Source organism: Neomonachus schauinslandi, chromosome 4, assembly GCF_002201575.2.
Source record: "Neomonachus schauinslandi chromosome 4, ASM220157v2, whole genome shotgun sequence".
Lineage (NCBI taxonomy): Eukaryota > Metazoa > Chordata > Mammalia > Carnivora > Phocidae > Neomonachus > Neomonachus schauinslandi.
In genome coordinates, this window is record NC_058406.1 from 42,313,408 (window position 1) to 42,331,541 (window position 18,134).

At 45.1% G+C, this 18,134-nt stretch overlaps 1 protein-coding gene across 4 annotated transcripts in view; it reads right to left on the bottom strand.

The window, feature by feature from the left end:
• Nucleotides 1–13,350, bottom strand: part of YIPF1 (Yip1 domain family member 1) — a 36,693-nt gene extending 23,343 nt beyond the window's left edge. The window contains exons 1-6 of one of the 4 annotated variants that reach the window (XM_021683923.2): nt 13,267–13,332; nt 12,910–12,981; nt 12,469–12,548; nt 8,219–8,379; nt 4,444–4,524; nt 4,112–4,199 (exon numbers count right to left, since the gene is read on the bottom strand). In XM_021683923.2, coding sequence (XP_021539598.1) covers nt 4,112–4,199; nt 4,444–4,524; nt 8,219–8,379; nt 12,469–12,499 — 361 coding nt within the window. In that variant the 5' untranslated portion in view covers nt 12,500–12,548; nt 12,910–12,981; nt 13,267–13,332. Of the gene's footprint in view, nt 1–4,111; nt 4,200–4,443; nt 4,525–8,218; nt 8,380–10,574; nt 10,994–12,468; nt 12,549–12,909; nt 12,982–13,266 lie in introns of those variants that run through there. The other 3 variants (XM_021683922.2, XM_021683921.2, XM_021683919.1) reach the window with 3 other exon arrangements.
• Nucleotides 13,351–18,134: the final 4,784 nt, after the last annotated feature.

The window sequence follows — 18,134 nt, forward strand, 5'->3', positions numbered from 1 at the left end:
GCCATTACCTGTAAGAACCCACTGTCCCCTAGACCCTGGGCCGGGTGCTGGGGACACCATGATGCACAGCAGACAGTCCCTGCGTCCTGTGCCTGCGTGCACACAGGAAGCTCGGCTTCCAGAGACACACAACCACCCACACATCCCAGGGCCTGCCAGTTTGCTTTACACGCCTTCTTTCTTCCTCTTTCCTGCCAAATTCCTACTCTCATTACGGGGTGGGGTGGGAGGGAGCCTTAATTTAGTTTGCATTATGCATTTTTATATTATAAAATATTTCTAACATACAGGAAAGTACAAAGAATGATAAAACAAACACTGGTGTACCCATCATGCTACTTTCTCAAGTCTTTCTAATGGGGTCATACTACTCACATCCTTCTACGACATACTTTCTTTCATTTATCTTTGTTCTGAGATTTTATCCACATTGATGCTTGTAGATCTCATTCATTCCTAAAACCACAGATTCTGTGTATGAACACACCGCAATTCACGTCTCTCTTCTCCTGATGATGAATATGTGGTTGCTTCCAAATCTCTGCTATATAAGCATTGCTGCTGCAGTGAATATTCTTCTATGTCTTCTTTTATATTCATGAGTTTCTCTAAGACCATACATCTAGGAGTGGAACTGCTAAGTGGTAAGGTATGAGCATCTTCAAATGGCTCCCATTCGCATACCACTTACGTCCCCACCAGACATACAAAAGTTTCCATTGCTGTACACGTTCTTGACAACTCTCAGTATTAACGTTTCTGAAGATCTGACTTAAGAGTATGTCACTCCTGTGTTCAAACCCTCCAATGGCTTCTCATGTAAGTAAAAGCTGAAGTCCACTGCGACCATGATTCTACGTAACTTACCCCTGCATCATGTCTCTCTGACCTCATCTACCAGGTCCCCCTCTTTCCTCTGGCCCAGTCACACCAGTCTCTGCTGTCCTCTGAGCATACCAAGCAAGTTCCTGCCTCAGGGCCTTTGTGCTTGCTGTGCCCACGGCTTCAGATGCCTTCCCTTTAGATATCTACATTGATTGCTCCCAATTCCTCCAGGCCTTTACAGTAAATTCACCTCTTAAATTTTTTTTTAAATTTTTTTTAAGATTTTGTTTATTTGAGAGAGAGAGAATGACAGAGAGCATGAGAGAAAGGAGGGTCAGAGGGAGAAACAGACTCCTTGCTGAGCAGGGAGCCCGATGTGGGACTCGATCCCGGGACTCCAGGATCATGACCTGAGCGGAAGGCAGTCGCTTAACCAACTGAGCCACCCAGGCGCCCCCAATTTTTTTTTTTTTTAACTTCAAATCCACCCACCCACACAAACTTTCCTGTCCTTTAAAATTTTCACCTTGGCATTTATCACTTGCGTATATATTTGACTTATTTTTATGTGTTTATTGTTACGCTCAGTAGATTCTAAACTACCTCAAAACAAGCATTTTTTCTCACTGCTCTATCTCCAGTGCCTAGAATAGTTAAGTGCTCAATATTTGCTGAATTAATTGAATGAATGAAGATAAGCCAATTTGTACATGTTAGCTAAAATGATAAGCATAATATAATATCTTGTTTTGTTTTTATTTCCCTGATTACAGGTGGAACTCAGCATCTTTTCATGTATTTGTTGGCCATTTGGGTTTCCTTTTCTGTGAATTGCTCATTTTCCCCTAGAACTTATAATTGGTTTTATTCTTATAATTGGTAGGAGTTCTAAACATATTCTTGCTTTTCATCCTTTGTTGCTTATGAGAATTACAAATATTATCTCTGGTCTGTGGCTTATTTACTTTTTTTTTTTTTTTACTTTGCTTATGGTTAATTTGGTGGTGTAGAAATTTTATATTTTAGTTTACATGCAGTCAAACTCATTGACTTCCAATTCTGCAGACTGGCGCTTCTGTCATCTTTTTCCTGACCACTGCCTCCCACCTGCCCTCCAAGGCCCAGTCCTCTCTGCTATCAAACACTTTACCTATATAGTACCTCCCTTTTTTTTTAACCATGTCTATGAGCTCATGAGGCTAATAGTGTTGTGAAAAAAACAGGCTTTGGGTTCAAATCCTGGCTTTGCCATGAGAGGCCGCATAACAGAATGATGAATATGGGTTATGAGCCATGGTGCTGATTTGAAAACTGAGCTCAGCCACTTACTAGCTATATGATCTTAGGCACGATACTGACTTCTGCATGACTCAGTGTCCTCATCCATACAACGGGATAATAAGAGTACCTACCTCATAACGTTGGGGTTGTCATGAGGACGAAGTGAGTTAATACAGGTTCTTCCCCAATAACAGGGCACATAGTAAGCACTGAGATTGTTTGCTAGTGTCATTTTCATTGCTAACTCTGTGACTATGGGCAAGCTATCCTCCCCAAACTTCCATTTTCTCTTTTGGAAGACAAGGCTACCTTGGAGTGTGGGAAATAAAACTGTAAAACAGTAACACAGGGCTGAGCTCTTGGCACTTGTGAGGCGCTTGGCAGATGGTCGTTCTCTCGTTTCTCTCTCCCTGGGGGTGGAGACCATGACTATATCTTTGAACCCTCAGTCTGTAGCACAAAGTAGGGTGCTCAAAATTTCTTGGCGTGCTTCCTCTGTGCCAAGCGCTGATGACATGGATCACTTAGACACACGGCCTGTCTCTCAAGATCTCAGGCTAGAAGAATGAACAAGAGAGCTGGAGACAAACCGCCTTGGCAACACTTAGACGAGAGGCATAGGCCAAGGCATGCTCTGCACATGGTGCTCCCTGGTGCTCCAGGCACTGCACCGACATCTGGCTGGAGCTGCCGGTGCTGCCAGAGAGGAGCTGTACGGAAGGAGCCTCTCCCCAGCCTCCCCCGCAGCCGTTCCCGCTTTCTCTAGCTCCAAATATTGGACATCCATGCCAGGTGATGAGAAGGTTCTGTAGCTTAAAACCACCAGGCGAACAGAATAAAGATGGGCTTTATGGAACACTAAACTAGTTCTAGTTCTACTTTTTTAGTTTTGACACCTCTCAGCCTTGATTTCCTCACAGGGCAAAGAGGGATAATCACACTTAATCCAGAGTGTTCTTGAAAGGACTAACCAGTGTATGCAGTCATTGGCACCTGGTAGATCCTCATGAATTCCTTCTCCTCTTATAATCAACATGTGGACAAAATACGTAACATGTTACTCTAATACTTATTTAGGACTGAGCATACATTTTCCTAAGCCTCATCGAGCTTCAGCTTCCCATTGAGAAATGGGGATAATGACACCTACCCCAAAGGGTGCTGCAAGAATTAAAGGTGACCACGTACACAGTCTTTTGCAGAGCACCTGCACACAGAAAGCACCCAGAGCCGTTGGCTTTTCTCTTCTCCCTTCAAACATGTGAGGTCACGGCCGTGGGAGCCCTTTGCCTGAGGAGCGCTGAGTGAACCTCTCACCTATCTCAGATAGCGGGGAGGGATAACAGTCATCCCCCCACCCATCGCTCTTACAGACTTCCAGTGCCACTGGCTGAGTCCCAAGGGGAGCCAGCTCATCGGAGGGCACAGCTGGGACTCAGCACACGAATGAGTAAGTGTGACAATACCTTTCCCACACTTATCCCCACCATCAAATCCTCTAAAGTTAAAATCAACAATCTCCTGGGGCACCTGGGTGGCTCAGGAGGTTAAGCGGCTGCCTTCGGCTCAGGTCATGATCCCAGGGTCCTGGGATCGAGCCCCGCATTGGGTTTCCTGCTCGGCGGGAAGCCTGCTTCTCCCTCTCCCACTGCCCCTGCTTGTGTTCCCTCTCTCGCTGTCTCTCTCTCTGTCAAATAAATAAATAAAATCTTAAAAAAAAAAAAAACCAACAATCTCCTCTTAAAGTGACTTAATTCATCTCAAGTTTGTAGTGTCATTTGAAGACTTTCAAAAGACATACTAATTACTTGTCATCGCGGCATTACTGTAACACAGAATTGCATTTTCCCCAAAATGTTTTGCAAAGGTTGTTACTGACGTTCAGAAGAGGTGACTAAAATGTTGCATGCCCCGCCAAAAGCACTTCTCCAACTTTTCAGGCAACCTGCGGGCTCACCTGAATTCAACCAGGACACGGTAAAGAAGCAAAATGGGGCATACATACCATAAAGGTCTGGATTACTGCGGATGTATAGTCTCACAAAGTTTTTTCCTGGTATCGGCAAAAGAGACCCCTTTATTCTGTCAAAGACCTGGAAAATAACACAGCAGGAAGTCTACTGAAGATTTCTTTAAAGTTTAATAAATTCAAATACTGCAAAATTGAAACTCCATTATTACAGCTTTTACGATGAGAGTATTTTCAAATGCCAATAACCCTTTACTTTTTAAGACTACATCCAGTATACAAAAGCTTTCACATTATGGGATTGTTTAACCATAAAAGACACAAGTCTCCATTACGGGTGAAAGGAAAGGTGAAACTGGTTTACAAACCTGGTAAGTGTCTACATCAAAGAATGTTTGATAGTATTCAAATGTCCAGAAGGGGGAGCTTTTCTTCTGTCCAGCAAGTAACTGTCAGAGGTAAAATAAAATATAATGAACACAGAAGTAATTTCCTTCTATCAGCTATGCAGACACTGGGAGCTGATCTAATGGAAAATCAAGATGCATGGAAGACGGAGCTCTTCTGCATTCAGCAACTTTGCAACAGCCATGCCCAGCTCAGCCTGACAGAAAACAAGCATCCGTTTTGAAGTCACACCAAAAGGTTTCAATTCCTGGTCCTCCACCAGGGAGAGACTTGCCAAATCATTAGACTCCATTCTCGAAAAACTACAGCGAACAAGATCCACCTCACAGGATTATAGGAAGGACTGGCTCGGTTCTATATAATATGTACCAGGTATAATAACATATATATGCATATATACACACGGACATGTACAGACGGGAGGTAGTCAGTGTAAGTATCTTTTACTCCCCTACCTCCTCAAGATTCTTACTATCACCACCTGAATTCTCAAAAATCTGATCTACTGACTTACTCTCATGTACTAAAAACTTAAAATATACTTCTCTAACAAAAAACCCCCACAAAATTCCAATTTAGAAGAGGCACACGAGGGCCACATCGATCCCAACAGCACAGCTATTCGACAGCGGAACGCAGGCCCCTTGCCACTTCAGGTCTTTCACGAGGATTCAGACAGCAAAAGGCACAGATGGCCTATGAGGAGCTCTGAATGACAAGGGAAGATACGGGGCAGATATTATTTGTTTATCGAAAGGACAAGTTTTCCATAATTAAAGTTGTCCAATAGTGGCAGCAGCTGTTTTCCATGGTAATGAACAGCCTGCTTCTGGAGGTATTCAAGTGCTGTCTTTCTGACATACCACAGACGGCATTCACATCTTGGGAGGGAAGCCGAAACAGAGGGAACTGAAGGTTCTTTCGAACTCTAGGATTAAAAGATACTGAACTCCAGAGACCGATGTTCCGTAAGTTAGGACAAGGAATTCAGTCTCTATCATAGACTATTGGTAACATCTTCCCAGTTCCTAGACAAATTAAGATAATGGATAGAATGTTTCAGCATTAAGATTTTTTTCCCCTTATATATTTCTCCAATGTTTGATGCCTGATGCTGCTCAGTGTGATGGTTAATTTTATGCGTCAACTTGTCTGGGACATGGCACCCAGGTATTTGGTCAGATATTATTCTGGATGTTTCTGTGAGGGTGTTTTTGGATAAGCTTTACATTTAAATTGGTGGACTTTCTGAATAAGGCAGATTGCCCTCCACAATGTGGGTGGGCCACAGCCAATCAGGTGAAGGCCTGAAGAGAACAAAAGGCTGACCTCTCCGAGCAAGAGGGACTTCTCCAGCAGACTGCCTTTGGATTTCATCTGCAATACCAGCTCTTCCTGGATCTACAGAATGCCTCTGGACTCAAAGTCCAACTCCTTCCTGAATCTCAGCCTACCAGCCGCTTCCATCAGATTTTGGATGCACCAAGCATCCACAATCACATGAACCAATTTTTAAAAACAAACCTCTTTCGGGGCACTTGGGTGGCTCAGTCAGTTGAGCATCCAACTCTTGATATCCGCTCAGGTCATGATCTCAGGGTTATGGGATCAAGCCCCACTTCAGGCTCCGTGCTGTGCACGGAGTCTGCTTGAGATTTTCTCTCTCTGTCTCTCTCCACCTCTCCTCCCTCTCTCTCTTTCTCTCTAAAATAAATAAATAAATCCTTTTTTAAAAATTAAAAATAAACCTCTTTCGCAGGGCACCGGGGTGGCTGTCGGTTGAGCATCCAACTCTTGGTTTCAGCTCAGATCATGATCTCACGGGTTGTGAGATTGAGCCCTGGGTTGGGGAATCTACTTGAAGATTCTCTCCCTCTGCCTTGCCCTCACTCATGCACTCACACAAAATAAATAAATATTTCTTAAAAATTAAAATAAATACGGGGCGCCACGTGGCTCAGTCAGTTAAGCATCTGCCTTCGGCTCAGGTCATGATCTCAGGGTCCTGGGATCGAGCCCCGCATTGAGCTTCCTGCTCAGTGGGGAGCCTGCTTCTCCCTCTGCTCCTCCCCCTTCTCGTGTTCTCTCCCTCTCTCTCAAATAAATAAATAAAAATCTTTTAAAAAAATTAAAATAAATAAATAAACCTCTTTCTCTATAAATACACCTCGTATCGGTTCTATTTCTCTGGAGAACTCTAATTAATTGTGTATACCGAGGCAAGTTATTTAAACTTTGTGCGTCAGGTTTCCCCTTTGTAAAATGAAGATAAGAATAGCTCCTGGCATACAGAGTTGTTTTGAGGATTAAATAAGATGATCCAAGTAAGGAACTTTAAATGGTGTCCAGCAGCTATTAAACACGGAATGAACATCAGCTATTGTAATGATAATGATGACAAGTCGACATACTATTTTCTTATATTTCAGATGAGGAAACCCAATCGTAGGGAAGTTCAAGTACCTTACCCAAGACCACGTAGCTATTACTATTGGCTGGGCCAGGATTCAAAGTTAGGCTCCTAGGCCTAAGCTCTTGCCACAGTATCTAGTACAGAAGGGTATTTAATTTAGCATAAACCTCAGTACTTGTTTTGATATTTCATGGAGTTCCACAAAGAGCACTTGGCACCCAAGAGCTAAACTATTTATAAGCCTGTGGACTCGCAGCTATAAACTGGGTGCTCCTCTAGGATATCACAGTCATGACTGCATTGATAAAATACTAATAGAAATACTATTTTTCCAGAACACACCACAGTACACACAGAAATAAATCTTTGTGGGGCGCCTGGGTGGCTCAGTTGGTTAAGCGACTGCCTTCGGCTCAGGTCATGATCCTGGAGTCCCTGGATCGAGTCCCGCATCGGGCTCCCTGCTCGGCAGGGAGTCTGCTTCTCCCTCTGACCCTCCCGACCCTCCCCCCTCTCATGTGCTCTCTCTCTCAAATAAATAAATAAAATCTTTAAAAAAAAAAAAAAAGAAAAGAAAGAAATAAATCTTTGTGATCAAAAGCAGCCACCTGATATTCTCCCTCACCCCTTTCCCACCAAGGCCTACTGAGCCCGCCCCCTTACCACCTGTGTCCAACTCTAGTTCTGGCCTCATCACTTCTAGCCTAGACCACCTCCTCGGTCTCCTACCTGGCCTTCTGGCCTCCAGCCCAGCTCCTTCCAATTTATACCCCACAAGGCCACCGTACTTTTATCTTTAAACTTAGCTGTTCGTATCATCTAAAATCTTTCAGTAGCTCCTAATAGCATTCAGAATACAATTCCTACTCATGCGGTTGGGTCCTTGCGAAGTGCGTAGCCTCATCTGTCTTCACCTATATTTTGCTCCCTGTGTTTGTGAAGATGGGAAACATACTGTGCGTACCATGTTCTTCTGGCCTCTTTGGCTTTGCCAGAACAGTTCCTTTGCCTAGATCACCCTTCTCTGCCTTCTTCCCTTGGCTACCTCCTACCCTTGTGCCAAGATTCAGTTACAGGTCACTACCTCCACAATGCCCTCACTCTGCTCCTGCAGCCCCAGTGTCCCCTCCACCAGCATGTTTCCCGGGTAACAATGGCCTGGGCGCCTGCCTGTCTCTCCCCCTGCCCCCACCCCGAGGGGATCTACCTTTGGGCTGTCACTGCCCGGCACTCTATGTGACACACAGGAGACAGTGAATAAATGAATGAAGAAGCTTTTAAAATGTTAAAAGGAAAAACCAGTTGCAAAGGCAAGTTCAAACCTCAGTTTTGTCAGAGTCATCGTTTCCTAGCAACTCATCGTCCTCTTCTCCTCCTGAGCCTCTGGGGAGTCCTGGTTGGTGTGTCGGGCTCTCACTAGGACCCTCGATGTGGATCGTAGTGGTACCTGGGTTTGCTGCTGAAGTGGCTGCATCACCAAATTCTGAAAGCAACCGGAGACCTTACCCACATTGGAAACGCTGATAGGCAAGCTGTTACAACCCCAGCTTTGCTACAAATTCTACTTGATACAAATGGCAAAAGGCTCTGGAAAAAAACTCATGTAGAAATCAAGCTGACTTAGAAAAAGGATTATGAAGACAACACAATTTGGAGTCAGACCTGGATTTTAGTCCTGGTTCAGCTACTTACTAACGAAATGAGCCTGAGTAAGTAACTCAACCTCTGTTAGCCTCGGTATTCTCATCTATGCAATGGGGAGAACAATATTTACCTTCAGAGAATAATATCTTCAGAGAATTTGGGGAAAGTTAGAAATCTTAGCCAAGTAAAGTCCTTAGCAGAGTGGCTGGCCCACAGCGCGTACCCAATCTAGACCTCTCTTCTTTGATTCAAGTTCAACAAATTTTAATGGAAGTTATTTTTTCCAAGAAGCCCTATGTAATCACTATGGAAAATATAGGGTCAAAAGTGAAAGTAGAAACCACAGAATAAATATCACTCACAGTCTTACTATATAAGGGCAAACACTAATCATTTTTGGTATGCTTCCTTTTCTCTATATAGTGAATCCATAAGATTCATGCCAGTGATGAACGTTCATTCATTCAACATGCCTGCAATGTACCAAGTTACTGTATGCCTACAATGTACCAAGTACTGCATGCCTACAATGTACCAAGTACTGATCTAGGAAGTGATACTATATAAACAATTCTGTATCCTGCTCTGTTGAGTGGAGATTATAGAAAAATGATTTTTTCATATCAGTCATTACAATAATCATTTTCGTAACTACATAATATTCCACAGCCACATAATATTCCATCAGCTGGGAGGTGGAGGGAGTAGGAGAGACGGTAAGTTGGATGTTTGGGGTGTTTCCAACTTTTCATTATAAAAATAACACTGTTAGAAGTGCCTGCATAGAAAAAGCCCTTGAGTTATTATCTATGAACACCTATCACTGCAATCACCAGGATAAAGGGTACAAACCATTCATAAGGCTCTTAAGCCATAGTGATAAACTGCTTTCCAAAAGAACCTCAACTACTCACATCTACCAGCAATGATCGAGACTTCCTGTCTCTGGGTATTCTAACAAACTTTATTTAGCTGCTCTTGAATAAAACTCAAGGCAGCTCTGATCCTTGGAAGGATTAAGGAAGAGTACCAGCAGGGCACTATTACAAAACTACAAGCACCTCGGTGGCTCAGTTGGTTGAGTGTCTGCCTTAGGCTCAGGTCATAATCATTTGCCTTCGGCTCAGGTCATGATCCTGGGGTCCTGGGATCAAGTCCCATGTCCAGCTCCCTGCTCAGCGGGGAGTCTGCTTCTCCCTCTCCCTCTGCCCCTCCCCCCTGCTCATGCACGCACTCCCTTGCTCGCTTGCTCTCTCAAATAAATAGAGAAAATCTTTAAAAAAATTAAAAAATTAAAACTACAAGCATAGCATGAATCCTACAACTGGCAGCAGGATGGGACTCTAGGGTAACTGAGCCTGCTACTACTGTCTTTCAGCTATGTAAACAGGTTTTCGCAGAGAACCAGAGTGACTAACATTAATTAGGTGGCTGATGTGTAACAATCAGCCAAGCCTCAGTCTGCAATGTTCAAGCAGCACGGTGCTCTGGAGTGAGGTGGCCCTTTGTTAAAGTTCAGACTAACACTCCATCACCTCGGGCAAAGGACTCTACATTTCTGAATCTCTGTTTCTAAAATGTAGATAACACCCATCTTACAGAGAAATTTTGAGCATGATATGAGATAATAATAAATATTGTCATAGCTACCATTTATTGACTGGACAGGACACCAACATTTAAAAAGATGGTCACAACTGAGGGAATCAGACAGAGGAAGATACACTTAAGTCTCATATTTAAAAAGCAGAAATTCAGCGGGCAGAAGGGCATGCCAGAAGGAGGAGGAGAGGGTCACTTTAGAGGGAGAAAGGTCAAGGATGTTCAAAGGAGGATGATAACTCATCTATTTGCGGGGAGTAGGAAAGGCTTCTTAGAGAAGATGCCATATGAGAAGGACAGCCAGAGGCGGGGTGGGGATGGCACCACACACAAAAGGCATGGGATGAGCAAGAACCGCAAGATGGAAGAAGGTGTGACCTGTTCGAGAAACAGCAGGTAGCATGGTTTGATTGGAACGTAGCATGTGTGTACCTCTCATAGGATGACTGTCCACACGTTCTGCTCCACATGAGTTATTCGTGTCCATCTCAGCTCCTTGAGGGCAAACCTGGTGTGTTCTTTATTTCCGTCACCAACATTCTCTGCTTCTACGTGCTGGCATAGCCTGCGTTGTATGTGGTCTCTGTTCCTTTTCTGACACAATGTCTTCCACCTGAAGGGTCCTGATCTCCACCTTCTCACCGGAACTACCATCTGCCTCGGAAAAGCCTTCCACGACCCCCACAGTATCCTGCATTCTCTCCTAAACAGCAAAATCCTAAACACCATTTACCATGTCCTCTGTGATTTGGCTCCTGCCTCGTCTCTAACCTCACCTTGTGCTAGTCTCCCGCCGCCATCTGTGCTCTGGCACATTGGCCTTCCTTCAATTACTTGGAAAAAAAAGTCAAACAAACCTCCTCCCTCCTCAGGTGCTTTGCATACGCTGTTCTCTATGTTGAACTTTCTCACACCGTACTCAGAAAGGATGACCAAGGAGGGCCTCTCGAATGAACTGAGATTTGAAGACTGAGGGATCAAGCCACGTGGCTATCTGGAGAAAGAATTCCCAAACAGAAAGACGACACAAAAGCCCTAAGCTGTGAGTGTACTTGGTGTCTAGGAGGGACAGTGACAGGCCCATGTGGGAAGGGCAGAGAGAGAAAGGGCAAGAGTAGCAGGAGAGGAGATCAGAGGGCGTGGAGGGCTGGATCTTGTAGGGCCTCCCAACACAGAAAAGGCTGTGGCTTTCATACCTAGTGACATGGGAGCCACTGGAAGGTTCTGAAGGAATGACATGATCTGATTTCATTTTAAAGGACTACTGGCTGCAAAATACAGACTGCAGGGGGGCAAGGGAGGAAGCAGGAAGACCAGAAGGAAGGTAAGGGCTATAATGCACACAAGAGGGGATGGTGACCTTGAGCATGGTGAGAGGCAGAGGTGATGAGAAGTGGTTAGAGGCTGGATGTATGTGGAAGATGGAGGCGGATTTTTCTTTAAACATCTCATCTCTTCCTCAGATAGCACTGGCTGGAAAGCCAGGCTGCCTGGGTTCAAACCCTGCTTTACCACTTGCTAACTATTAGGCAAATTACTTAATTTTTCTGTGCCTAGTTTCCTCATTGGTAAGACAGGGAGAATAAAATAACTATTTCATAAAGTTAACATACAGATTAGATGAGCTAATATTTGTAAAGCGGAACAGTGCCTGATATATACTAAGTGCCGTGCAAGTATTTACAAGACAAGCATTTGTCGATCCCTAGTCTAGGTCAGGCTCCAGGTTATGAGTGATGAATTGTTCCTCCAGCACTTTCATAGTTTGTGGATACATATTGAAGTGATCATTTACCAAATTAATGTCTCCCCCACTAGATTGAAAGCTACATAAGGGAGTGAACTGTCCTGCTCACTCTTCTATCCCTAGTAACTAGAACAACTGCCTGGTTCATAGTCACACTCATGAGACACTTACTGTTTCAGTGAAGGAATGACCTGATCACATTTCATCGTAATTACCTTTTTACACTTTTATCTACTCCAGCAGAGTAAAAAACTTCTCCTTTATCTTTTTATCTCCTGTATCTAGTAAGTTCGAAGCACAAAGTAGGTGCTCAGTAAATGTCTGTTGAACTAAAGTAGTAACTCTATAAACACTTTTTGTAATCACTGTATTAATGATGTTCCCAATCTGAAGGGCTATTTGGCAAAAAAGAACAGCTGGTGTGGACAAACAGAAAGACCTGGATGTGGCCAGCATTTTTTTTTTTACCAAGATGTTTGAAATAATCTTCTTAAATATAAATGCCAGTCTATCAATGAAAACCCATCGCTGTGACTGTGGAAATACTGATCATAAAAGGTAGGCACCCAACTGATGTACCTTCAAACTGCAAGTCATCTACAGCTGCCATTCAGCCAGTGGGTCTTCTCCCAATTAGTAAGAAGAAAATTTGCAGAGGTCTAAAAAGGAAAAATAAACTTCATAGGATACCAGAATAAAATATATGCAAACAAGTCTTGTTTCACTGTTAGAAATGGTATTGATTTCCCTCGCCTCCTTTTTTAGTGGGGTGTGATACGTCCTGTATAATCATTTAGCATCAGATATTATGAAACTATCATAAAGAAACTAACCCTGGGGGGTCCAAAGGTTCCATCCAATCTCACTCACTCTGAGTGTTCAAGGACGAGGTACAGCCTCGAGCTGTAACGGTGAGGAAGGGGAGGCTAGAGTTTGAGAGGTGGTCATGAGGACAGTGAAGCGCAAAGGCAGTTCAGCCTAGCCAGTGGTTAAGGGCACAGGCTCTGGGGTCCAACAGACCTGGGTTTTATTCCCGATTCTGCTTCTCCTCGCTGTGGGGCTGTGGGCTTCTCGGGGCCTCAGTTTTCTCATCTGTAAAACGGGTTCAGAATGGTACCTACTCACAAGGTGTCGGAGGCCATTAAATGAGACAGTGAGTGTAAGGCGCTTAGTGCACAGCCGAGCAATTAGTAGGTGCTGGAGTGAGGGTGACCCTGCAGCCTGGGACACGCTAAACCCAAGCAAGTCTGGGAAAGAGCTGCCCAAGAAGCAGAGGCAGTGTTTTAGGGGGGAGGAGCTGGGCCGCAGCGGCCCGGGCGCGCAGGAGATCGCGGAACCCTTCTGTCCCGGGCCGGCCAGCCGACCCGGCCGCCTCACCTCGGGGGCCCTTGGCGTCCAGCCGGTCCCGGGAAGGCTCTGGCCTCAGTTGCTCCGCGTAGGTTCGTGCCCCGCCGAGTTGCCGGAAGCCGGAGATCCGGGGGGCGGGACTTCTCCGCCTCCTCCGGGCAGAGCCCCGCCTCCTTAAAGAGACCGCAGTACCAGGGCACTTTGCTTCGGAGACCGAGAGGCCTCCGCCTCCAGAGCCCGCCCTTCCTCCGGCCCCATCGAGGCCGAGGTTCGGGTTCTTAAAGAGACAGACGCCGCCAGGAGGGGACTTGGGGACACTGGGGGGCTGGGGAGCGGGGGCGGCACAGAGAATACTGAAGCGTGTGGGGTCTTCTTCCTGTTTGTTTATACCTCTTTTCTTATTGAAATATAAAATAGCGTAACGAAGGACGGTTGTCAAGAGGCAAAAAGTCATCAACACCTCGCATTCTTTTTTGGCCATAAAGATGTAATTAACCGGTGATGGAATGGATGAGTCAAATCTTTTCTGAGTTGTAAATGAGTGATCGAGGGCGGGTGACGTCTGTTCACGTGGCAGCCCCCGGGAAGTGTGGCACTCGCGCGCCCGCCTCCTTCTGCCCCGGGTGGGGGCGGGGGCAGGGGCGGGGGGAGCGGTAGGCATTGGCCTCACTCACCCCTCTGTCCCCCACGGCACTAACCGCCACCCCCAGCCCGGCAGGGACCCAGTAAACCACGGCGGAGGTGCACTGGCGGATCTGGTGAGAAACGTTTTGCCCTGCCTTCTGTCTTGGCCTGGTTACGCCTACACAGTCCTCCAGCTTTGGGGACCATTTTTTCCTCACAGAGAAAGCCTGCCGAGGCCTAGGACCTCACCAGGACTCCTGTGCTCCCATGTCTCCTGGGCTTGCCTCCAGCGCCGCGATTGCTGTTGTCTGCCCGTCTTTACCAGCCTGGGAGGGCTCTGAGAGCAAGGACCAGGAATGTCTCTGGTCTCTGGGTGCCCAGAGCCCGGCACAGCACGAAGTAGTTGCTCACTGAAGGTTAACTGTACAGCAGAGAGGTTCCGGCTGTCTGAGCAGCAGAAGCCTAATTCCCGTCTCACACAAGGTGGAAACTGTGACTTTGGCCTCACCACCCCCAGTCCTCGTGATCAATTGGGAAGACTTTACATCTGACTAATAAATATATATGTATGTATTTTTATGCATACACACATACATACAGTGTATTTGCTGAACTGACATCATGATCAGGCTTTACGCATGCAGGATCTCTAATTCTCAGAACAATCCTACAAGCTTGAGGTGACTCTCCTCATTTTATAAAGAGAAAGCTGAGAGAGTATGTTCAGGGTTCTTTGGTTGAATAGGTACCAGGAAAGAATCGCAATGCACAAGCTGAGGTGTGCAAGTATGTCAAACACCTCTTATACCCCATTTCAGATCCTCTTGGCCTCACCTACTGCTTATTTCACCACCATGGATGTTACTCAGGCACCAGCAGTATAACCTAAGTGAGCTTCTCCTCAAGCCCATGCCTCAGGCTTCTCACGTGCATCATGGCTGTGTCTTGGAGGTCATGGGTCTGCTGGAACTGGTCAACACGGGGACATGAGCAACCCAGAAGTGCAGGGGTGGGGAGTGGATGATGCATCATGGGACACATCTTTGAGTAATGGAGTGAACAACTGATGCTTCTCTCTTTTTCCCTTCAGAAAGACTCTCCTCAGATAGTTCATATACCTTTCTAACTCTTGCAGGATCAAGCAACAAATGCCTTAGGAAGTGATTGATTTGACAATGCATCCTTGCAATGGCTCTCTTTCCTTCCCTGCTTATAACCCCTGTCCCTCGCTCCAAGTTCTTGGACTCACACTTGCCAATAAAGTCCTCATATGAGGAACCTACACTAAGGCATGCTGGTACCAAGAGTGGCCCCAGGAATCAGCCCTCAGGTTGGAATTTCAGAACTGGACTGCTCAGCAGTCAGAAGTCAGATGGCAAAAACCCCGTTGCTGGTGGTAAGTGTGTGCGCTGTGGGGGGTGGGTGATAACACCTAGGCTATATATTTCTTCTCTTGGAAACAAATAAAAGTTATATCAATATATTAGTCATAGTGATATGCAAGTTTTGGCTCAAAATGAGGTAAGAATCAGAGATTACTGGTTTAACTAAAACAGTGATTCTCAACTGCAGGCTGTTTTGCTCTGAGGGGGTACTTGGCAATGTCTGAAGTCATTTTTTTATTATTACAATTGGTGGGGTGTTACTGGGGTGCTCCTGGCCACCATACTTCTCAACACCCTACAGGCCACAGGGTAGCCCATCACAACAAAGAATTATCTAATCCAAAATGTCAATAGTGTCAAGGTTGAAAAACTGAACTCAAATGTTCAGATGTCCTTAACTTGTCTGCACAAGTAGATAAGCCCAAGTAGATGAGCTCAGCTGCTGATGCCAATTCCACCTCTATTGCTCTGAGGGGGGAGATGAACCAGGGAGAGAGGGAACCCGCCCCCACCCTCCCTTAGATAGAATGAAGGAAGAATGAGAGGGGAGGGGAAGCTGAGGAGCAAGTCTTGCTCTGATGGACAGGGATGGGGCATGGAGGGGCCACTCTGGTTAGACACTGCGTGTGATCCTGGCTGAGTCCCCTGGCTTTCTGCTGGCGACCACACACCTGAGCCATGCTCCAAAAAGCATCTCTAACACCCAGGGAGTGACACCCTACCCAAGGAGCAGGCTGCTGACCCTGTGGGAGCATCTCACCCTGACTCTGGGGGGTGGCAAATAAGGGATGGGCAGTTGGTACCACTTGAATTTTTTTCTTTTGGATTCTCTAACAAACAGTACTCCCGTCCTTTTTTAACATGCCTGGTCTTAAGGACTAAGATTGTTTGAAGCTGCTGTGTGGGCAAGGGAGAACTGGAATAGGCTGTCTGCCCTCGGTCGGGCTAGGCCAGAGCCATCCTGCAACAAACAAAACACAAGATTCCTATAAGTTTTTCTCCTTCCCCCTCCCCAAAATTTGATTATAAAAATGTGTAAACTATATACATTTTAAAAGACAAAACAAGAGGCTTCAAAGATTTTGTAAACTGAGTGGGCTAGTCCCAGATACTCAGCAGTTAGCAGTATCTGGGAGACAAGTTTGAGAAGCATGGCCTAGTGCCCAGCTCCCTTAGCTTGGCTTGCATTCTGTTGCTTCCCCTGTCCGAGAGAGAGAGAGAGAGAGAGAGAGAGAGAGAGAGAGAGGTGTGTGAAGTGATTCGGCCTTGCTCATACAGCTAGGTGGAGTTCAGGCCAGCGGTGTGCTGAGGCATTCTCAACCAGTTCATGAGAACTGGTTGTTAAATTCTCAGGAATTCTGTGTGCCAGCCGTTATTAAAAGTTAAATTATATAAACTTACAATTAAGAAATTATATGAACAATAAGTTAACATCAGAGGTAATAGTGTTCAAAACATCACTTTCTAAATAATTCTCTACATTTTACCATTATCTATTCTCCTGAGGCTGTATCTATTTTATATATACAGTGCGCTTCTGATAATCTCTTCCCAATTCCACACGCACAGTGACGTCACCTTGGTAGCTGAAAATCAACAGCGGTGGAACTAGTTACATTACAGAAATCCAAATGCTACATATCTGGGGTTGATTTATTGTTATGTTAATTGTCTAGACCAGGGCTGGCAATCTTTTTCTAGAAAGTCCAAAATAGTAAATATTTTTCAGCTTTTTGGACTGCATAGTCTGTTGCAACTAGTCGACCCTGCTGTTGGAGCACAAAAGCAGACATAGGCAAAAGTATAGATGAATGGGCAGGCTGTATTCCAATAAAGCTTTATTTACAAAAATAGGCTAGAGGGCCAGATTTGGCCATAGCCCACAATTTGCCAGCCCCTGTTCTAGATTTACGAAAGTGATGGAGAAAATGTTGAAGTGAAGGTTAAATATAAAAGTATGTGTTGTACCTGTAGTAGTAATATTGTGAATAACACAAAAAACTGAGGAAGTGTTCAAAAACAAGTTCCACATGTCCTGGACAAACAAGTCAAATTTTGACATATGTGTTCGTTTTTTCACTTTTATCTTCCTCCTTAACTTAAAGGAAAATATTACCAACATTCATGTCCAAATGATCCTGTTCATCAATTGCAGATATAGGTGGGCTGCAGAAAAGTGTGTGGCAAAAATCAGTGAAAGCATCCTATGAGAATCAATTGGCCATATGGGGAGTGGGAGAGGGAGAAGCAGGCTTTCCACTGAGCAGGGAGCCTGATGTGGGGCTCGATCCCAGGACCCTGGGATCATGACCTGAGCCGAAGGCAGACGCTTAATGACTGAGCCACCCAGGCGCCCCTGTAATTTGTAAATTTTTTACCACACATCCTTTATGTCCGTAAAATTTATAACAAACTTACATACAGATATACACATACTTTTTTTTCCTAAGAGAACCAGTGGTTAAACATTTAGGTTCAGGCCCAGGTCTCTCTGCAAAGCCCACAGGCCTCCTCCTTCCCTAGCTAAGGGCAGACAGAGAGGCTTGAGGGAGCCCGTGCTCTCCAAACCTCACTGTCCAGGGCTACCACCATGATTCCCACCAACCCTGAGAAACCCCTGCGACAACACCATATTCTTTACACAACCCATGCCCACCTTTGAGCAAAAATTGACGGAAGGTTAGTATCTTGACTTTGCAGACATCAAATAAATCTTTAAATTTTTTTCCTGTTTAAAAAATAGATGTTGAACTATATCAGATGGCTTTTCAAGGTTTAATGAGAAGTCATGTGATCTTTCTACTTTAGTCCATTAAGATGCTGTGCAGTAAAAAATTAACTCAGCAGGTCTGAGTTGTCCATATCCTGCACTTCAAATGAAAGTTTGTG